Source organism: Hemitrygon akajei, chromosome 5 (genome assembly GCF_048418815.1).
Source record: "Hemitrygon akajei chromosome 5, sHemAka1.3, whole genome shotgun sequence".
NCBI lineage: Eukaryota > Metazoa > Chordata > Chondrichthyes > Myliobatiformes > Dasyatidae > Hemitrygon > Hemitrygon akajei.
In genome coordinates this window covers 19,824,574-19,837,663 of record NC_133128.1, presented here as the reverse complement: position 1 = coordinate 19,837,663, position 13,090 = coordinate 19,824,574, and the positions used below count along the sequence as shown (strand labels likewise).

The 13,090-nt window shown below is 40.2% G+C and overlaps 1 protein-coding gene across 3 annotated transcripts in view; it reads right to left on the bottom strand.

Moving 5' to 3' along the window:
* The window catches only part of LOC140727522 (bromodomain and WD repeat-containing protein 1-like), a 150,396-nt gene that overhangs the window by 7,371 nt on the left and 129,935 nt on the right, over positions 1-13,090 (bottom strand). For all 3 annotated transcript variants that reach the window (XM_073044923.1, XM_073044924.1, XM_073044925.1), the window contains 4 exons: positions 12,579-12,731; positions 10,387-10,556; positions 8,868-9,109; positions 2,520-2,669 (listed from right to left, as the gene is read on the bottom strand). In XM_073044923.1, the coding sequence (XP_072901024.1) occupies positions 2,520-2,669; positions 8,868-9,109; positions 10,387-10,556; positions 12,579-12,731 (715 nt within the window). The remainder of the gene's footprint in view (positions 1-2,519; positions 2,670-8,867; positions 9,110-10,386; positions 10,557-12,578; positions 12,732-13,090) is intronic.

Here is a 13,090-nt window from a genome sequence, read left to right as displayed (position 1 = left end):
AAAGATGAACTGATTTCCAAAAGGCATAATGTTAAAGATGACAAATTTCTTTAATATTTTAAGCAAGGTTACTTTTTTTTATTTCTATTTTTCACAGTTTCGAAATAACAAAAAAGGAAAGGGCCCCAAAGCAAAAGTTTGGGCACCCTGCATAGTCAGTACTTAGTAACATCCCCTTGGGCAAGTATCACAGCTTGTAAACACCTTCTGTAGCCAGCTAAGAGTCTTTCAATTCTTGTTTGGGGGGATTTTCGCCTATTCTTCCTTGAAAAAGGCTTCTAGTTCTGAGAGATTCTTGGGCCGTCTTGCATGCACTGCTCTTTTGAGGGCTATCCACAGATTTTTGATTATGTTTAGGTCGGGGGACTGTGAGGGCCATGGTAAAACATTCAGCTTGCGCCTCTTGAGGCAGTCCATTGTGGATTTTGAGATGTGTTTAGGGTCGTTATCCTGTTGTAGAAGCTATCTTTTCATCTTCAGCTTTTTTTTTTAAAACAGACAGTGTGATGTTTGCTTCCAGAATTTGCTGGTATTTAATTGAATTCATTCTTCCCTTTACCAGTGAAATGTTCCCTGTGCCACGGGCTGGAACACAAGGTCAAAGCATGATCGATACACCCCCATGCTTAACAGTTGGAGAGGTGTTCTTTTCATGAAATCCTGCACCCTTTTTTCTTCAAACATACCTTTGATCATTGCAGCCAAAAAGTTCTATTTTAACTTCATCAGTCCACAGGGCTTGTTTTCAAAATGCATCAGGCTTGTTTAGATGTTCCTTTGCAAACTTCTGACGCTAAATTTTGTGGTGAGGACTCAGGAAAGGTTTTCTTCTGATGACTCTTCCATGAAGGTAATATTTGTGCAAGTGTTGCTGCACAGTAGAACAGTGCACCACCACTCCAGAGTCTGCTAAATCTTCCTGAAGTCTTTTGCAGTCAAACAGGGGTTTTGATTTGCCTTTCTAGCTATCCTACGAGCAATTCTCTCGGAAAGTTTTCTTGGACTTCCAGACCTCAACTTGACCTTCACCATTCCTATTAACTGCCATTTCTTAATTACATTATGTACTGAGGAAGCGGCTACCTGAAAATGCTTTGCTATCTTCTTATAGCCTTCTCCTGCTCTGTGGGCATCATTTTTTTTAATTTTCAGAGTGCTTAGAGGAGCCCATGGCTGCTGATTGTTGGGACAAGGTTTAAGGAGTCAGGATATTTATAAACCTTTGAAATTTGCATCACCTGGCCTTTCCTAACGATGACTGTGAACAAGCCATAGCCCTAACAAGCTAATTAAGGTCTGAGAATTTGGTAAAAGTTATCTGAGAGCTCAAATTTCTTGGGGTACCCAATCTTTTACATGGTGCTCCTTTCCCTTTTTCCCCCCATTCTAAAATTGTACAAAACAAAAATAATACACTAATCTTGCTTAAAATGTTTCATCTTTAACTCTATGACTTTTTGAGATCAGTTCATCTTCTACTCACTTAACCATTCACAGTAACAGAAATTTTGACCGGGGGTGCCCAAACTTTTGCATGCCACTGTGTAAGAGGTACTTAAATAAAGTGGCCACTGAGTGTATAAACCAGGTCACTTTGCAGGATGAGAATGCTGGTGAAATACAAGGGCCTGAATTTGGCAGAATCATGGTCGCCTTTACCCATATAACTGTCAGGACTTCGGTGATTATGCAGCAAAACCAAAAATATGGTCACTATTTATGGCAGTTTTTCTTAATACTCTCTAATGTTACTGGAGCTCAGAAATGTGGCAATTCCCCACCACTGATAATACTGGATCTGCACAAATCTGTGCCAAGTAAGATCATGATTTCAAAAGAAGGAAGCAACTGAAAGGTATTAGGTAGATGGAAGTTGAGATTATTTTTTAAATTGTTTTGGTTGGTATATCAAGTACATGGAAAGAAAGCTTATGCCAGACAGCTAGCCAACTATTTTGTGGGTGGTTCTTGTTCTGGATGTATCGGGATCCAGTCGTAGGCTCTGTCAATATCTAATGGTACAGCTGGGCTATATCCAACTCTGGAAAAACTGCATTAGGCATTTCGTAATCTGTGGCAAGGATTACTACAATCTCTGAGCCGAAGCTGAACCAAAAAAAAACATTATGTTTTAAAGAAAAATATGAGAGATAATTTGCAACTTGCTTATTTTTTGTGAAGTAACCAGAATACTAAATAATGTTATATTTTTAAACAATGATTCATGTTACAAAATCCAGCTGAAAACTCTAATTAAGATTCTATCAACTTTAAACATCTAGGCCAAAAAAACGAACAGCAAAATGCCATTATGTATCAAAATACACTTAATTTAAATAATTCATTAACAAATTGAGTACACCAAGTACTATTAACTCAAAGTGCACAGTAAAAGATGGTAGATTATATGGCCAATTGCATCCAAATCAAAGTTTGAGATTCAAATCCTAAGTTATCCAAATAAAACGACCCTTTCAGCTTAATTCACATATAAAACTCACTGGTTTAATCACACTCACCTATTTTGTGTTTAGATAAGATTCGCTTTTTTACTGTCCTACTGCTGCCTGCCACACATTCTGTTTCAGTACAGTTTGAAGAGGTTGAAGATTTCTTAGTACAATTATTCGCTTCGGCAGAACTTTCACTGGAGTCTCCACTTTCTGATACTGTGAAATACAATATTGCAGAAAGCAGCTCATATCTTTGTTTGGTTTACACAGGTACACAAATCTTTTCTGAGTCATTGTTTTCATAAAATCACAGCATAGAAAGCTATTGTGTCCCATAGTATTCACATCATCAACAAAAAGCTCCCAAGTCTATCTCCGTTGCTTTGTGTGGTACTTCAAGTGCACAACCACATTTTTTTCAATGCACTAATTTTTTCCTATCCCAGACCAACTCAGACAAACTCAGGTTGTCAATTCCAGAATTATTTCAATTCTAACTCCTCTTTTAATTATTATATTAAAGGAACCATGGCTCTGGAATTCTGTATTAAGTAGATCAGTTAATATTCTAAACCTTTAATTATTTCACCAACATCTAAAGAAAACAACTCCACGTTGGTCATTCATGCCTCATAGCCAATCATGTTCAATCTAAACATCCTTGTAATTCCTCTTTATACTGTTTACTATTTTCACATTCTCACTGTAATATAGTGGCTTCAACAGTGCATTTTATGTGGCACAGAAGACTTTTATACAGATCCAACAGAATCTTGCTACTTTTTCATTCCTTCTTTTGCAAATAAAGTCCACACCAAGCACATCTTTCCCTCCCCCCCCCCTTTCTGCTTTCTGCAGGGATCACTCTCTATGCGACTCCCTTATCCATTCATCCCCCCCCCCCCCCCATCCCTTCCCACCAATCTCCCTCCTGGCACTTAACCTTGCAAGCGGAACAAGTGCTACACCTGCCCTTACACTTCCTCCCTCACCACCATTCAGGGCCCCAGACAGTCCTTCCAGGTGAGGCGACACTTCACCTGTGAGTCAGCTGGTGTGGTATACTGCATCCGGTGCTCCCGGTGTGGCCTTTTATATATTGGTGAGACCTGACACAGACTGGGAGACCGTTTCGCTGAACACCTACGCTCAGTCCGCCAGAGAAAGCAGGATCTCCCAGTGGCCACACATTTTAATTCCACGTCCCATTCCTATTCTGATATGTCTATCCGTGGCCTCCTCTATTGTCAAGCTGAAGCCACACTCCAGTTGGAGGAACAACACCTCATATACCGGCTGGGCAGCCTCCAACCTGATGGCATGAACATTGACTTCTCTAACTTCCGTTAATGCCCCTCCCCTTCTTACCCCATCCCTGATATATTTAGGTTTTTTTTCTCTCTCTGCCAATCACTCTGCCTGTTCTCCATCTCCCTCTGGTGCTCCCCTCTCCCTTTCTTTCTCCCTAGGCTTCCCGTCCCATGATCCTTTCCTTTCTCTAGCTCTGTATCCCTTTTGCCAATCACCTGTCTGGCTCTCAGCTTCACCCCACCCCCTCTGGTCTTCTCCTATCATTTCGCATTTCCCCCTCCCCCTCCTACTTTCAAATCTCTTACTACCTTTCCTTTCAGTTAGTCCTGATGAAGGGTCTTGGCCTGAAACGTCGACAGTGATTCTCCCTATAGATGCTGCCTGGCCTGCTGCGTTCCACCAGCATTTTGTGTGTGTTGCTCTACCACACCATGTAGACTTCTTTAGCCACCTACACGTTACCTCGGGTCTCACTGAATGTGTCATACAGCACAAAATCAGGCACATTGGATCATCATGGGAAATAGTGTCTTACAAGTTTAATTGAGGATTTTTAAGTGGTGACAAAGAGGATTAGTGAGAGGGGGACAGTAGATAAGGCCTACATGGACTTCAACAAACTTTTTACAAGGTCCCACATGGGATAATAAACTTGACTGTGTTCTTAAATTCCCCAAACATTGTTTGTTAGAGCAATAAAGGAGCAAGAACATAGCACACGTGCAGGCCCTTTCGCCCAACAGGTCCATGCTGACCACAGTGCCTACCCAGCTACTTCCAACTTACTGCATTTCGCCAATATCCTTTCCTGCCCTTCAGGAGAATGGGGTTGAAAGGGGTAAGTGAGCTATGATGGAATGTTGTGCAGACTCGATGGACCAAATGGTCTAATTGCATTCCTGTCTTATGGACTTCTATATACCTATTCAAGTACTTTATAAATGATAATTGCACTTGTCTCAACAACTTTCTCTGTACTTATCACCCTCTGCATGGAAAAAGGTGCCCCTCACATTTAAATCTTTCCTCCCTCACCCTAAATCTATACTCCCTAGTTCTGGACACCTTTATCTTGGGGAAAAGACCATCCACTCGGAACACTGTGTGCAGCTTTGGTCACCTGATTATAAGAAAAACTTGGTTAAACTAGAAAGAGTGCAGAAAAGACTTAAAGATTTTGCCAGGACCAGAAGGTCTGAGTTACGGAGGGACTGGCTAGGCTAAGTCTTTATTCCTTAGAACACTGGAAAACAAGGGATGACCTCATGGAAATGTTCAAATTTATGAGAGGCATCAATAAGATGACTATTTTCAGCACTTTATTATAATTTTTTTTTCAAATCATGTGCTTGAACACCCAGAATCCTCTGCATTTTGGAACACCAAAATGCTTACATCCGTCATATGAGTAAAAATCTTTACGTTAGTCTCCATCTAAATGTGCAATGTATAGTAATTTATAATTAGTATGTACAACAGGACAGTCAATATAACATAGAAATAGAATTGTGTCAATGTGAATTAATCAGTTTGATGGCCTGGTGGAAGAAGCTGTCCCAGAGCCTGTTGGTCCTGGCTTTTAAGCTGCGGTACCATTTCCCGGATGGTAGCAATTGGAACAGTTTGTGGTTGGAGTGACGGGGGTCCCCAATAACCCTTCAGGCCCTTTTTACACACCTGTCTTTGTAAATGTCCTGAATAGCAAGAAGTTAACATCTACAACTGCACTGGGCTGTCCGCACCACTCTCTGCAGAGTCCTGCGATTGAGGGAAGTACAGTTCCCATATCAGGCAGTGATGCAGCCAGTCAGGATGCTCTCAATTGTGCCCCTGTAGAAAGTTCTTAGGATTTGGGGACCCATACCAAACTTTTTCAACCATCTGAGGTGAAAGAGGTACTGTTGTACCTTTTTCACCACACAGCTGGTATGTACCAGTGGCATATCTGAAGTATGGCAGGTATGGCACGTGCCCTGGGCAACACTTGAAGGGGGGCGCCACTGAGTAGTTTCTATTAAAGTCAGACAAGCCATCCTCGGATAGTGAAAAAAGAATTTTCTTCAGATGTATGATCTGTCTTTGATTATCATGGGTGAGAAGCACTAGGATGGCCTTATTTCAGAGCATTTTGTAAGAAGACCATGAAACGTTTCTTCACGAAGAAGGAAAGTTGAAGGACAGAAGAGACGAAAGTTGGAGGGAGAAGAAGCCAAGAAGTCAAGCAAGTTCTTCGCACCCTTCTTTGAAAAGCCCAGAACAAATAGTCACCTGCACCTGCTACAAGCTTGTTAGAATCCAAAGGGGGATCAAGTACAAATGCGTCACAAGCCAAGGAGGAAGTCAAGTCAGATAAATCTGAGTATGACGAGATTAAGAGTGAGGCTGCCACAGAGAACGTGGACATGACAGGAGGGGAAGACGGTGGTGGTGGTGATGTTGAGTTTATTGACGAGATTTTACCTGATGAGATTGAACCTGACGACACTGAACCTAGTGAACTGGATGGTGTCAAAGAACCTCCAACTATCATACCAGAAGTGATTGAACAGCGTGACATTGGACTTCTGAAGTTCGACAAGGACACTGGAAAAGTAATTCTGCCTGACGCATTGAGAACAAAAATAATAATGTTGGGTTCAAAGTATTTCCAGAACAGTGAGGGGCCTTTCCTGCCAACAAATAACCGCTCAATGAACAAAACTTGGTTCAAGAGGAAACTGGGAGCTGGTCGTGATGAGGAAGTGACTCGCTCATGGCAGGTCTAATCCCCTTCTAAAAAGTCTGCATTTTGTATCTGTTGTCTTCTCTATTCCCAGTCAGACCATCAATCCTCATTGCAGCAGAAAAGTGGATTCAACCAGTGAAAAGCACCTGAAAGGATCAGTGTTCATGAAAATGCCAAGAATCATTGGGAATGCTTCACACAGTAGAAAGAAATGGAAAGAAATTTAGCCGGAAACAGGGGAGTTATTGACGCGGTATTTCAGTCACAGATTGAGAAAGAAAAGCAGAAGTGGCGTAGTATCTTGACGAGAATCCTTCACTGCATAAAATTCCTTGCGACTCAGAACCTGGCTTTGCGAGGACACGGAGTCACTTCAGCTAGACAATGACTCCAATGTGGGAAATTTCCTTGGCTTACTGAAACTACTGGTCTTCTTCGACCCTGTCATAAAAGAACACCTCACTCATTTGGAAGGTCATCCTGGATCCACATCTTATCTTTCACTGGGTGCCCAGAACAAATTCATCCACATGATGGCATCCACTGTTCACCAGAGTTTACTGAGAAGCATTCATAAAGCCAAGTACTATGGTCTCATGTTCGACTCGACTCCTGATCAGGCACACCGTGAGCAGATATCAGAAGTAGTGAGGTATGTGGAAGTTGATTTTGAGAGGAAAACAGTCCATGTTAGAGAGTCCTTCCTTGGTTTTATCCAGATAAGCCAGAAGGATGCTGACAGCTTGGTTGGAGTCATCTTGAAACAGCTAGAGAAGGACGATATGGAGCTACAAGATTGTAGTGCTATGACAACCAGTGAAACAAGAAGTGACGCAAGGCAGTTGTACAACCACATGTTGAGTTATGATTGAGATTTTGCTAGAATTTTGGAACAAAGTACTCATTCGCATTGACCGTATTCAGAAGAGGCTGCAGGATCCTAGCATGAACTTCCATGATGCTGCCCTGGATTTCAAAGCCCTCTGAGATCATTTTTATGATGATAGAAAAGTGTTGGTCAGTGAGTCACTCAAAGGAGGAGTTGGTCTCTGTCAAGAATGGAATACTGAAGTTGAAAGACATCAGAGACGAAAGAAACGAATGGCTGATGAGAACTCGAGAGACGCTAGGTTAATAGCTAAAGAGTAAATGGAAAGAGTCATGAAGGGAACCCTCAACCGTCTTCACAGAGAAATGGACGAAAGGTTTGCTTGTTTGCACTTGCCCTTACACTTCCTCCCTCAACACCATTCAGGGCCCCAGACAGTCCTTCCAGGTGAGGTGACACTTCAACTGTGAGTCGGCTGGTGTGGTATACTGCGTCCGGTGCTCCCGGTGTGGCCTTTTATATATTGGTGAGACCCGACACAGACTGGGAGACCGTTTCGCTGAACACCCACGCTCTGTCTGCCAGAGACAGCAGGATCTCCCAGTGGCCACACATTTTAATTCCATGTCCAATTCCCATTCTGATATGTCTATCCATGACCGCCTCTACTGTCAAGATGAAGCCACACTCAGGTTGGAGGAACAACACCTCATATACCAGCTGGGTAGCCTGCAACCTGATGGCATGAACATTGACTTCTCTAACTTCCGTTAATGCCCCTCCTCCCCTTCTTACCCCATCCCTGATATATTTAGATTTTTCCCCCCTTTTTTTCCCTCTCTTTCTGCCCATCACTCTGCCTGTTCTCCATCTCCCTCTGGTGCTCCCCTCCCCTTTCTTTCTCCCTAGGCCTCCCGTCCAATTATCCTTTCCTTTCTCCAGCTCTATATCCCTTTTGCCAATCACCTTTCCGGCTCTGTTTCACCCCACCCCCTCTGGTCTTCTCCTATCATTTTGCATTTTCCCCTCCCCCTGCTACTTTCAAATCTTTTACTATCTTTCCTTTCAGTTAGTCCTGACAAAGGATCTCGGCCCGAAACGTCAACAGTGCTTCTCCCTATAGATGCTGCCTGGCCTGCTGTGTTTCACCAGCATTTTGTGTGTGTTGCTTGAATTTCCAGCATCTGCAGATTTCCTCATGTTTGCTTTCTCAATTTGCAGCCAGTTTTTCAAACCAGAGAAGGGTCATTACTAGGAACTGACATTTTGTTAGGTTCAAGCAAATTATTTCTAGAGCTTGGTTTGGAACAGAATTGACCTTTTAGAATCCAAACAGTACATTGAAATTAATAGGCAGAAGTAAGGAGAGTTAATCAAGAAGACATCAGTTGCGAAGAAAATAAGTGGCACAGACATTAGCAAAGAACTGAGCGTAGTGTAGCATCACTAAAATTTACCATGGCCTACCATTTTTATTTTAAAAATGCATTTACTACACTGCCATTAAGCATTCTGTAGAAATTAAACACTGATCAGTTTCATTGCTCACCTGTTGATCCAACTGACCCATTCAATAAATCTTTTCTTCCCTCTTTCTTTACCGTTGAGGCAGGTGCCCTGGTCCTTGTGTTCCTTACTCTGGGTAAAGTGGAAGAATGCTCAGAAGCATCACTGGAGGCACTATCACCAGTGCCACTTGTACTGTTCTGAGATGAGCTTAATGAGGTAGAAGTTTTACGAAGATGTTCAACTTTTGTTTGAGGCTTTATTGGTTTCTTTTTTCGCTCTGGACTGAAGATTTGACAGAAACAAAAACAAAATGCTTAAGATAACTGCTGGATATTTTCTTGAAATCATAAATGCAAGTTAAATGGTGGTCCAATTAGATAATAAAGGAATGTTTGCTTAGTGAGAGCTTAGTATATTTCAAACAATTTACACTTGATTTAGAGCAAGTAAATGTGGTGTTGATATACACAAATACCTCTAAATGCTTATGTATATCAACACTACATTATATCTCTTATTTTCTCAAGTTTTGCATTCATGCAAACTGTATTCTTCAAACAAGGACTTGAAAGGAATCTTTTTGCAAAAATTACAATACATTGATGCTACATTGATTCCCTTATTAAAACAAAGAAATTGTTAGTCTTCCAAAATCCTCCTTTGTACATCTGAAGAAAGTGTTCCATTTAATATCCTTGGATGATTTTTTTTTCCAAATGTTGTATTTAAAAGTTCTTTCCATATACACTGCTATTTTTTCATGGCTATCAGAACTTGCCCTTCCAATAACTATATATTAATTACAATGTGAGCTCTCTAAATTTGATGAAAAAAAAATTCTGCCATCATTGACATTCATATCATTTACAAACAGAATATTCCACTCCTTTGCAAATGACAAAATTATTTATGGTATTATAGAGTAAAACTTGGTTAATCCAGGATGTTCAGTGCTCTGGTAATGCCAGACCAGCATAATTTCCAGACCATCGAATGCTATTTCTATTAATACCCCAGGACATTTTAAATTCATTTTCTAAAAAGAGGTTTCAAAGGATTATAAATTTTCAAGGGAGTCAGGAATGGGTTACTAATGAATAGGATGGGCATGCAAGAACCAGGATCCCAATGAAAGGGAAGGGAACATTGCAAGCATCATCATTGAGCCAGATAATGAACCACCAAGCTTTGTCTGATTTGCATAGCCACTGTTATAATTGTTGCATGTAATTAAAATAAAATACTAAAATCCCTTAGTTTGAATGACATGATTCTAGTCATTACATTTAACTACTGTTAATGAACTTAATGTTTTATCACCCTACCAATAACTTATAGACCATTAGAAACGTGAAAACCAATCTACCCCTTCCACTTACCCCATAAAATGGAGTAATAAGTTTCACTAAAATTGCTCCAAATACTAGTGTAATAGAATACTCCCCAGCCCACCTGGTGACACAGCTCAAATATTTCTATGGAATTTTTAAAAAATTGATTACAGGTTTATTCTTTGTAATTATCTGTCTAAATAAAATACTGCACTGCAATTATCATACCTGGATGCTCTACTGCTTGACCTAGAGGCATCAGAGCTGTGTATCCGTTTCTTACATCTCCATTTGTGCTGATTCCTTTTATTGTACATTTGAGCAGTTTTATAATCAGAGATGATTTTTCGAATCTGGTTCTCAAAAAACGCAGACAGTCTCAGAGTCATGCTATATATCTATTTGTTGGGAGAAACAGATTACTTTCTTTTAAAAAACATGAATCATAGCACTCATATTGTAATTGAATTAATCATCATATTCTTTTAAAATCAATATATTTTTAAACTTTCTTTTAAGTACCAATTCATAACAAATATGGATCCTATTATTATGGGGCTCATTTTAAGTTATTTTATGCATGTGAACCAAAAATATGGAAGAACCATCTTTCAAAAGGAAGAATCAATATCACAGATAAGCTCTCACAATTCTAGATAACCAACTTCAATCCAGATTTGAGATGCTATGTATATGCATTTTCTCCATGATGATCAAGTGGGTTTCCTCCAGATACTCTTAACCTCCTTCTTCAACCCAATGATGTTTTGGTAGGGATAATTTACAGTATGCAATTAACCTTAGTGTAATTAAGGTAGCAAAAAGAATCAAAGGGGTGTTAACTGTATGCTTGAAAGATTAAGTTGCAAAGGGACTGGAAAATAATGATAAGGGAATGGGCCAAATGGAATGCTTCTCATGGGAAGGGCTGTGGATCCCATTCTGCCAAATGGCCTCCCTACAAAGAACTGTATAGCACAGGCTCTTCAGCCCACAGCACAGTGTCAAACCAATGATCACTAATTAATCTAACCCCTCTTCCCTACGCGTATACCATAGCCCTCCCTCTTCTGTGTATTGATGTGTCTACCCAAGAATCTCCTATGCCATCTGCCTCTACCACTAGTCCTGCTGGTGCATTCCAAGCCCCACCAACCCAGTTTTTAAAAAAAAACTTGTTCCCACATCTCATTTGTACTTTTTCCTTTCACTTTAAGTGCATGATACATACCACCTGGTACTGGATATTTGAGTACTGGAGAAAAGATACTGCCTATCTTGTCTGTCTAGGCTTTGCATAATTTTATAAACTTCCATCAAATTTTCCCTCATCCTCTACCAATCTAGAGAAAACAGCTCCAGCTTGTCCAACCAAACCACACGTCCTCCAAATCAGGCAGCATCCTGCACTCTCTCCAAAACCTCCACGTCCTTCCTCCAATGAAGTGACCAGAATTGAATGTGGCCTAACCAGAGTTTTATAAAGTTGAAGTCAATACCACAACTAATGAAGCATTAGTTCAAGTGCCATATGCCTTCGCTACCATCCTATCAAACTGTGCAGCCACTTCTAGGAAACCAAGTACAGTACCTGGACCCAAGATCCCCCTGTTCATTAATGCTGTAAGGATCCTGCCATTTTCTGTATACTCTCCCTTTATGTTCTCTCCCAAAGTGCATATTTGCAGGATTAAATTTTATTTACCACTTCTCTGCACATATCTGCAAATGATCTAAAAATTGCTGTACCCTTCAGCAATTTCTTATAATGGCACTAATTTTTTTGTTGTTTACAAACTTTCTCACCCACCCAACCACATTTTTATCCCAATTATTTACATATATGACAAACAACAACAATCCCAGTACAGATACCTGTGAAACAAAATGAACAAAATTAGCGCAGAAACCTAGTTCAGATAACATACTGCCTTTATATAATGCTTTTGATGATTACATCCTCCCAATCTTCATTTCCATTGTAACATTCAAGATGACTGTCAATACCTTCAAATTCTATGTAGTTCCTAACGAAGTAGTGAACTCATTTCATTTTCACTCCTAGCCATTTCTGGCATCTCAAAGCTTGACTGCTTAAAAATGCAGTGAACAGTTCTGAATTGTCTTACTGCTTATTTCTTGCCAACTATCAGTGACAAAATCACTCCTTTTTGAACACAAACATAAGCAATTGATACCATTTACAAACGGCTCAGTCCAAGCACAGTGTAGTGTCTAATGGCCACACAACTTCATGTAACTGATGCTTGTTAGAAACTGTTCCGCAATAGACTCCTGTCCCAATTAAGCAGCATAATGTCCCAAATAAACAAAGGAAACCCCAACTATCTTCCTGATAATTTAAGGACAGTTTCCGCAAATGTCTATCACAATCAAATATCAAAGTTCATTCAGCTTACCTTAGACTTTTTGTTTGGGGAATAAGCTTTAGCGTTAGTAAAGATTAATCGCACATCTTTGCAAAGATCTATTGGACTTTCATAATTTTCCATTTCCAATGTTTCTTTTATAGTTCCCAAGTCCATTGGAGTGTGTATAATATCTCTGTAGTCCTAAGTATTAATCAGATAATCAAAATTTAGGAAAGTCTACAATTCCTCCTTCTTTACACTACAGATAGAGCACCCCTTACCCAAAATTCCAAAACCCGAAAACCTCCAAATCTAAAAATATTGAATGCTGACATGTCACAAATGAAAAATTCCACAAGGCACTGGGAAGGCTCCCAAGCAATGTGCAGGTCTCTGCGCACTACAGATGGTTCTGAGAAGTGACCTCACATAAAAGAAATTAATGAAAAATAGGAAGATACTGCATGAAGTGAATATTTGCTGCTTAACAGTATGTTGATCATGAAACAAGCAAAGGTCCATCACGACAAACTAAAAGTAATTGTAAATATTCAGTAGGC